Raw genomic sequence first — 9,527 nt, 5'->3', positions numbered from 1 at the left:
TACTATTTGAGCAATACCACCCTATTTTGTCATGTTTAATTATGTCCCTACCTATTACATTAGAGATGATGATTTTTCTGCATTGCTTAAGTTGCCAAGAGGTTGGCTCCACGAGTATGAATTATTTGCTTTAGGATTGACATTATTGAACAATATGCAGTAAATTAGCATTGATCATTACCCTGGAAAAGCCATGATGCTTGCCTAATTTTTAGTGTTTGTGATGATAAGATAGTCAATATGAAAGAAGTTTCTTAATAAATGTAGCGGCAAAAGCAGCTAGTTTTTAAACCATCCTTTACTTGAACCAAATAGGTGCCTAGGATAGTATGCTGCTGATTGATTATCATGGAATAATTTAATTGAAAGGGTAATTCTGTGGAGAGCCCTACTTCTCAAGAGATGGAGCTTTCTTTCCTGGAGAGAGTTCAACCTCTTAAAGAGGAAAAGCTCTCCACAGAATTACCCCAGTGAAATGATGATATTTTACGTAGCTGACTAATAAACATATTGACATGTTCGAATGTGGTCAGGAGACTAAAGACTGCTAAGTCTACTGTAATAAACACCTTTTTTCCGTTCACCATTATGGTCGCTAATTGTGATTTCCATTACTGCAAGAACTTGATTTTAGCATAAGTAATATATTTGTCTGTCGCATGCAGGCTCTTTTAAGGCCAGATTTGAGCAAGCTCTTGAATCTCAAAAGTTAAACATAAAGCAAATAGAGCAGAAGCTCAGGCGGATGGGTGTAAATCCTGAGGATCCCACTGCCATGGCCAGCATCCAGAGAGTTGCTTCAACATTCTTCAATGCTATTGACAAGAAAGAAGGAAGCCCTTATGTTTTTCATGAAGGCAAACTGTCGGCTAAAGAAAATGTCCAAGATTTGGAAGAGCCAGAGCCTTCTACGGATAGTGACCAGGAAGAGCTAGACCGATTCATTGCTGAGATAGAAGATGCTGCTGCATAAAGAATACGAGGCTGAAGAGGCAAAAGAAAAAGAAGAATTTGGCAGAATTAGGTACCGGAACAGAGAAGAATTTGGAGGAAGATATAGAAAATTTGATGCCCCTGGAAATGATGATTATGATGGTGAGATTAGAGGCTCAAGGTTTCGACAGACTGCACATGCTAAGCAGCAGGCTAGTGATAGTGATGTTGAAAACAACACATTCTCTGATGATGACGACGATGATGATTATGATGGGAAGTGGCCTGCCGATCCAGACAGTAATTCTGATGAATCTAGCGAGGCTAAAGGCAGGTTCAAGGCGAGTAAGGCGGAGAAGGAAAAAAGAAGTAATTTTGGCAGGAGCCAAGTTAATGGAAGTTTTAATACACACGAAGGTAAATTTAGGAAAAATTCAAGCATAGTTGATTCCGATTCAGAAAGTACGTTCAGCGATCTTGACAATGCGATGTGGGAGTCTGACGAGGAAGAAAATGAATCATCAGGACAGTTCAGTGGCAGTGGTAACTACAAGAGCAATAGTGGGGACAAGTACGCATATCACACGAAGAGGGACAATAGAAATGGTGTTAGGCATCATGGGGCTGGTGGTGACGACTCTGACCAAAATTGGGATAGATTTGATGTTCCAAAAAGTATGAAAGGGAAGCAAGGTGGGATTGGAAGAGTTGATATAAACCCACGGTCGATGAGTTTAGAATCTGGATCCGAAGATATAGCCATTGACTCAGAAAACAGGATGTGGCATTCAGATTCAGAGGAAGAGTTTAGCCACACTTGGAGGGTCAGTGGGCATGAAAAGAGGGAAAATGACTATAGCCATAAGAGAAGCCCAAAAGATGGAGATGAGGCATGGGACAGTGACTAGCCCGTTAAATTCATCATTCATTGTGGATTCTGTATGACAAGATGGCTTGAACACATAATCAGTCAAGAGTTAAAAATTATAATGGCACTAAGCCCTTCATGATTGGTTTATTCACTTGGTCCCTTGGTGGTAAAAAGCCGTTGTATTATACTCCTCATGTATGAACGCAGCATTTTTAAGGGGCTTGAGGTAGACGCTTGGAATATCTGAAAATAATATATTTTGAATGATCTTGACAGTGAAGGAATTGAACCGAAAAAGTTGACACAGATGTGGGCTTTTATTTGTTTGTGGAAAATGAAGGAGCCCCCTCAATCACGCGTCAATGAGAGTTTAGTTTTGTGAAGTCAAGCGAGCGGGGGTCTGCAACTTGGAGAAGACGCGTCGTTTACTAGTAAAGACCCACTGTGAAGCTCAGACTTGTCCTGTTCTAATCTTATTTTGATTTCTCAAATATGTTTCATGTTTCAGATTACTCTTTGAAATGTTCTTAAGGTAAATTTTGGAGACTTTTTGTCGTCAAATTAACTTTCCCCAATTTTGGTTAAAAAAAATGAACTTCCTCAAGCTATTCTAATACTGTCAAAAGAAAATGTTTAGTTAACAAATAAGGTAATTCTGAATTTTTTTTTTTTAAATGTGCGTATGCGCAAGTTTTCGTGATCGTCAATTTATGATTTGAACTTATTTAAAAAGAAGCGTCATTTAACGAAATTCTAGAAAAATAAAAAAAACTTTATAAATGATGTCACTTCACTCGAGTCATCACTTCAAAAGAACAACTATGGATGCTCTGGCTATATAAATATGTGTGTCTGTATCTATATCATTGAATTGATTGTAATTTACGTGGAGTATTATTTTGATTGAAACATTTAAAAATATAATCGATTATTAAAGAATTAATATTTAGAATGTTATTTTCAGGACTGAATTATCAGCACATGTTGAAACAAGAAGCGGGTGACACTTTCCAGGTATGAGAAAACCGGCAAATGGATTCCACGTAAGAGGTCATATAATTTAGGACGGTGAGAAAGACGCGTAATTATTGAATTTTGAATTTTCAAGGGTCGAGTTTCATATCAAATTTGCTACCAAAAAAAAAACGGAAAAAAAAGGCAAAGAAGAGACTCCGTAATTATCTGCCAGATATGCCCTCATCAATCAATGTCAATATGTTAATTTGCATATAGTAAAATCTTGTAAATATATGATGGCAAAATATTTATGGTAAATATATGCCCGGCAACAAAAATTTTGTAAATATATAAAAAAATATTTAATATTTGTAGATTATAAAAAGTACGATTGGTTTGAAAAGCATAATGTTATCCAACAAAATAACGTCAAAAATTGAAGAACCATCCATCACCAAATATGGATAGGAACCAAATATTTAGTTTTTGCTAACTACTTGTATTCTTCTATTGGAAGTAATTCTGAAGCACTATCAAATACTCTTCTGGTCCGTAATATAAAATCTATTTAACTAACCTGATTAAATTAAAAAAGTTAGGTAAGTTAATTAATTATAAGAAATATGACATTTTTTTTTCCTAAAATATCATAATCATTTTCTTTAATATCCTCACTCCCTCTTTTACCTAATTATAGTTGAGGGAGATCCATAAGAGTGATTTAGAAAAATTGATAAATATGAGAAATAGGTCTTATATTTAAGACTAAAATCAACTCACAATTACGTCCTTTATTAAGGACCAGAGGAGTACTAAATATGTTTATTTCTCTCAATAGGGATCTAAATCCTAATTTATTATATTATAAGAGACTAGTTTTTTTTACTAAACCGAACGACTAGTTAGCGAAAAATAAATATATACAGGAGAGACCGACTAACTCCTGTTGAATGGGCCTAACTGCATTCTTTGGTTAACCTTTTTCTGAACCTATCCGTCATTTAAACTTTTTTAGTTTAAAATATTTATATTTTGATATTAAATATAAAAATAATAATTCCGACCATTAAATCATAAGCATAAGTTAAATTAAAAATACCAAACCAAAAAAATCAAAATCATTAATTAAAAAGATAAATTTAAGCAGTCTAAATAGATTGTGGACCAAGGACTATTCCTTCCAAGATAGAAATCGAAGCTCACGACCAGGTCAAGCCAAGAGGATTATTAAATGATCATCGTACAGGAAAATGAAAGGTACAGATTTAGAGCTTAAAAATAATTTAATTATAATCATTCTTACAATTGACTAGTAAGATTAATATAAGAGTGACATATGGCATAAATGTTTATTTTCTTTTTAAAATTTAATTTTGTGGGTCTCATTGCTCCAACTATGAACTTCATTATCTATTAAGGACCAAACACAAGAGCTTAGTAAGGAAGCTCATATATTGAAAGTAAAAATGTGTTTAAATTTTATCAAGCCATTAAAAAAAAAAAAAGGAGATGTGAGACTCATATATTGTGTGAAATTTGATTACACACTATCCATGACTCCAGAATTGCGTGCTTCGACATATTGATATTGAAATTGATGGATAAATATTAATTTTAAGAGTATATTATTCACAAAACCAATATCCATAATTTCAAAATTTAATTAAGAGGCATATTTCGTGTAAGTATAATAAAATTATGTTGTGGAATTTACAAACAATTGAAGGCGATAAATGGAAACAGGATGATCGAAACTGGGGGATTTAGTGGAGATGGAAAGGTTGGACCTGGAAAAGTCAACAAAATAATTAAACGGAGCATTCAAGATTGAGACAGTCACTTGGTGGGAACTGGGAATCTTCTATCTCCATGCCCTTCCTTTCCCTATCTGTGATATTATTTAAGTTGCATTATAAAATTTTAGGAGTTATTAAAAAAAAATTTTTCCTGAAATGCTACATATAAATGATTAAAATGCATTAAAATTGAAGTTAAAAACACGGCGACATACATAAACTGATATATGAATATTTAAATAAAATAAAAAAGGTTCAAACAGTCGAAGTCCCACTATGGCACTTTCCTCTCTTGTCTTGTCTGGTTGGCCCACCAGGTTTCGATTCTTGCAAAGTCTTGCAGTACCACACGTCATTCTGCCCTCCTTGTATTTCCCAACTTCATCAGGTCAACCCCATCCTCCCTCCACACACCACTTTTCACCATTTTTTACTCATTTATTGTATTACCCAAGTTGACTAATCAAACTTAAGTATGTCCCTTTTATGATTTATCTCTTCTGGACTTGGAATCCATCAAAGTTTTTTTTTTTTTCCCGTTTTAACCAACAAAAATTACAGAGCCAGAAATATGGGGCAAAGATAACAATAAGAAGAAACAAGTCCCACCAGAAAAGCTTGGGAATTGCCATGCTGCAATTAACCAAATTAGGGTTTATAATATACCCAAAGACAAGGTACAAAACAGAAGGACTGCAAAAAAGAGGCAAGAGCTATACAGCTCAGATTCCATCTTTACATGGCTTAGATTTTGTAACCCCAGTTTTTGAAATTAGATACGCTTCCTGTCATATTCCCAAAATTCCAGAGCTAAACAATGAAGTAGAGTTCCTTGGTATACAAGTTTCCTTGTGCTTGACCTCATCACGGCCCTGAATCATTCAATGGAGTTCCTTTCTGGCGTAAAGGGCACTGATTTGCAGCCACATTTCGAGTTTTCAAACTCAGCCACTTTCTCTCCTGCAGTTTCCAGGCAACAAATACTCGTATTTCTCTGCATTATTCAGTAAAAATGCAGGAAGGTGCACTGCTGAATAAGAATGAGGTATAGGCCCCAACTTCCCAATGATCTCCTTGAATGTGTACTCCTCAGGAAGCATATCAAATAGGTCTGCCCCTTTGCAAATCACGTCCTGTATCCGGCTAGGATTCAGGTAGTGCGCGAACCTCACCCGGTCGGTGTGGCTGTAAGCTTTCATCTTAAATATGAACTCACTGATATGGCGGAAACAAAAGCTACAATGCCAACCAGCATCTGATAAGAGGACATCAGATTGCCTATAGTGAGCATACCTTGTCTTGCCCGTCTGATATCTGTGAACTGATGCTCTCCAACTTTCATTGTCCAAGAAGAACTCGAAAGAATACAAGTAGTTCCTCAATTGAAGATGAAGAACTTGGGGGATATCATCACACCACCTCAAGAGATTAATGGTATGAGCACTAGGAATCTCATCAACATCAGACATTATCAGAAGATCATCATCTTCTATACCTGCAATTCTCAGAAGCTGGTCTAGTGCAACTCTTTGATATGCTTCTTCAATGAAAGGGTTTTCTCCTTTCTTGAATCTCCCTCCAATAACCCCATATGTCAGTCTGGACTCAACAAACTCGAACTTGTCCCTATTGATTGAGAAAAACAATGGCTTGGGCAATCCAGTGAAGGTTGAGTTTGATTCCAGGAGTATATACTCTGTCACATATGGGTACAATTCCTTCCAACGAATAGTAAGCATATCGACTTCATTGTTGAACAAAACAGCATCAAAGACTCGTCTTGGTGATTCACGAACTCCCCATCCATGAAGTCTGCAAAGATTCTCCATCGATACGTTCTCATGATAATAGTGAGGAATTTGACCGAAGGGCTTTGGAGGAGATTCCCAAAGTGGTCTCAGAAAGTATGTGATCTTCTGCCCATGTAAATAGATCCCAAAGATGCCTAGTGGGATGACAACAAAGAAAAATATGCAAGTCTTGAAGTCCAACGCCCGCAAAACACGCCCGACCCTTGACATACTCAATGCTGAGTGAGTTTCCTGCTGCACGGTAAACAGAAATCTAATCAATTCACATGCTTGGTCGCACATAATGTCATAGAACAATGACAGACTAATGTTATCTGCAACTATGTCACAAAAAGCATCATTTCTCGACTTTTTCATTAAGGAATAGTTTGTGGGACACCAGAGAATTGGGATTCAAAATGGCGCATACACAGACAACAAGAACAAAGTTTATAACTACTGTAATTCTGCAAAGCAAACGTGCCTTTCAGTCCAGAAAGAGAGAAGGCACAGGGTAGCGGAAGAATCCATTATTGAAAATCAATATAGACTATTCAAATGCCAAACAGAAAATATGCTCTTCAAATCCCAGAGGGTCAGAGACGGAAATTGTTCATTTAAAAATACACTGTTAATGGACGGGCCATCATCGATAATATCCTAGACCCATCAACGAGAAGTTCAAGTACACATTTGGATCGTGTTTGACATCTCCAAGATGCGTAGGATAAAGCATGCTGGAACTTACTGGTTTAAGGACGAGGGAGAGAGATGGGGCCATGGGGGTAGTTGGACGAACTGAAATCGCACGAAATATCCCATGACGAAAGAAAAACATTGATTATCAAAACTGAGTTAGGTTGTGAAAGTCGAAAGAGAAGCAGACATAAAACTAACTCAAAAATTTAAAAATGAAAATAGCATTAACAATTGGGACGCGTGAAACCCGATAGGAATTCTTCGAGTCCATTTTATATTAACAACGCAACAAAACTGAAGATACCCAAAGACTAAACAAACCCAGAATTTCATGGTAGTGGAGAGACATTAACCAGAAAGAAAACCCAATCGTGAAGCAAACGAAGAAACACAAACCTGACCACAAAGAGCGCGCGAACAATTGTGTTCTGTTCCTCTCCTCTCTGCTTCTCCTACGAAGCCCTTCAAACTAAAGATGACAGGGAAGAACAGATGAACCCGAAGAACATGAAACCAAGGAGACAAATTGCAGAGACAATAAGGCAAATGGGTAGAAAAACAGACAAAGCCACGAACGTTTGAGGCCCTGTCTGTCTATCTCTCTCTCTCTCTCTCTCCGGGTTTCTCTGTCTCTCTGTGTTTCTCTCAACCTGGTAACGTCAATAATAGCCGTTTGGTGGGTTTTCCCCTCCTTCACCGGATACCCCTTTACAAAGAATGGATTCCGAGGAGGGGTATTTATGTGCAGAGCAGCGGAGGGATGCCGAGTATGGTATGTCCCAAAATGAAGTGACGAAATTGGGAGGAAATCCTACAAAATGCAAACTTTTTTGCCGTCTTCGAGGAAAAAAAATAACGCAGAAAATTGTACGACATAGAAAAGTCTAGGGAGGGTGATTACTGTCTCACCGAAGGATTTGTCTCACGTGGCCAAGCCATTGATTACACTACTGCTCTTGTAGGATCTTTTTTAAAATCTAGTTACGATCTTAATTATAAGAGTAAGTTGATTAATTTGAAAAAATTAAAAAAATAAGTTGAATTAGTTATTTGTCTTAAATATGTCTTGTTTTTTCTAAAATATTCTTGCTAATCAAGTGTATTGACTAAAACTATCATTGTTAGAAGGGCTATCTTGGAAAAAACGTATAAATATAAGAGACAAAGTGGATTGGGTCTTATATCTAGGACCAAAATAAAATTTAAACAGGATCTTATATTAAGGACCGGAGGTAGTATGATTTAGGAAAATAATTAAAATTAGTTAAAAATAATTAATACTATGACCTTATTTAATTTTTATTTTGATCCTAAATAATAATATCTCAATCTATTTTGTTTTTCATATTTATACATTTTTTTTAAAGTAATCCTTTTAACAATAGTAATTCTAGCCAATACACTTGATTAGTAATGATATTTTAGGAAAGACAACACATATTGTTACAAATAACTAAATTAACTTTTTTCTTAATCTCCTCAAATTAGTCAGCTAATTCTTATAATTAGAACCGGAGATAGTATGTAGCAAAGACAGTTTTTTTTCCAAATATACCTCTATATATAAATAGATGAATGTAAGAGAGTAATAGTGAAATAAATAAAGAGAGAGAATATATTAGATATATTAAATTAAGAGTAAAATAGGTAATATTGTATTAAATATTCAGACAAATTTAAAAAAAATCTTATAAAAAAGACAAATCCATTTAAAAATTAGATCCTATGATAAGAAATAACAAGAAACAAGGAGCGGATGGAGTATGGAAAAATCGGTAGTCTTCGGATGATATCGAAACCCGAGGCTGTTATTGCTGGACTACACTCGTTTCCGTGCTAGAGATCGTAGAGGATAATTGCGATGAAATCGATATCTCTAATAATCAACGGGAGTCGGTTTCTTCTAGTTAAAAGGAACAAAATATATATATATTAACGCTGTTTTCTGTTAATGCAGTTATCTAACTTGTCCTTTTTCCCTCCAACGGCTATCTTTTTACCTGTTTTTCATTGATAAATATTATTTCTGGTCTTAAATATAAAAGTTAATTGACTAATTTGAATAGATCAAGAAAATAAATTAAGTTAGTTATTTATAATAAATATGTGTTATCTTTCATAAAATATCCTTACCAACTAAGTATATTGTTTGTAACTATTATTATTAGAATGATTATCTTAAAAAAATAAATATTAGAGATAAAATAAATTGAAGTCTTATATTTAGGACCAAAATAAAAGTTAAACAAAATCTTATATTAAGAATAAGAGGTAATACTACTATAAATATAGGGGTATTGAATGCCTCAAAAGTATTTTTAAAAAATATTTTTATATAAATCGAGATAAAATTTTTTTCACATAAAAAATTACTTATAAAATTATGATTTGATTTTTATTCAAACATCCTTATAAACTATTGGATATGCGATCCTTGAAAAGGCTAAATTTAAATTTTTACCCGATAAAACAACCCTTGGA

The 9,527-nt window shown here is 35.0% G+C and overlaps 2 protein-coding genes across 3 annotated transcripts; one reads left to right on the top strand and one right to left on the bottom strand.

Moving 5' to 3' along the window:
* The first annotated feature begins 959 nt into the window (after positions 1 to 959).
* Positions 960 to 1,841, top strand: LOC114748854 (clumping factor A-like). Its single transcript, XM_028937313.1, has one exon. The coding sequence runs from the start codon at positions 960 to 962 to the stop codon at positions 1,839 to 1,841; it is 882 nt and encodes a 293-aa protein (XP_028793146.1).
* Positions 1,842 to 5,124: 3,283 nt separating this feature from the next.
* Positions 5,125 to 7,758, bottom strand: LOC114748853 (uncharacterized). 2 transcript variants are annotated; one of them, XM_028937312.1, is made up of 2 exons: positions 7,443 to 7,758; positions 5,125 to 6,599 (listed from the first exon to the last, which is right to left on the bottom strand). In XM_028937312.1, exon 2 carries the CDS (start codon positions 6,576 to 6,578, stop codon positions 5,502 to 5,504), a length of 1,077 nt encoding a protein of 358 aa, XP_028793145.1. In that variant the 5' UTR covers positions 6,579 to 6,599; positions 7,443 to 7,758; the 3' UTR covers positions 5,125 to 5,501. The 2 variants fall into 2 exon arrangements, with proteins under 2 accessions (XP_028793145.1, XP_028793144.1); XM_028937311.1 differs by having other exon boundaries at positions 5,125 to 6,602; positions 7,443 to 7,757.
* Positions 7,759 to 9,527: the final 1,769 nt, after the last annotated feature.

This window comes from Neltuma alba, unplaced genomic scaffold, assembly GCF_004799145.2.
Source record: "Neltuma alba isolate B1F8T4 unplaced genomic scaffold, ASM479914v2 tig00005834_pilon, whole genome shotgun sequence".
Taxonomy (NCBI): Eukaryota; Viridiplantae; Streptophyta; class Magnoliopsida; order Fabales; family Fabaceae; genus Neltuma; species Neltuma alba.
Note: the sequence above shows the minus strand (reverse complement) of the source record. Positions and strands in the feature narration are given on the sequence as shown.

Bases quoted from the DNA above. Each gene is read 5' to 3' on its own strand.
- LOC114748854 (XM_028937313.1), top strand. From the start codon at position 960: ATGCTGCTGCATAAAGAATACGAGGCTGAAGAGGCAAAAGAAAAAGAA.
- LOC114748853 (XM_028937312.1), bottom strand. From the start codon at position 6,578: ATGTCAAGGGTCGGGCGTGTTTTGCGGGCGTTGGACTTCAAGACTTGC.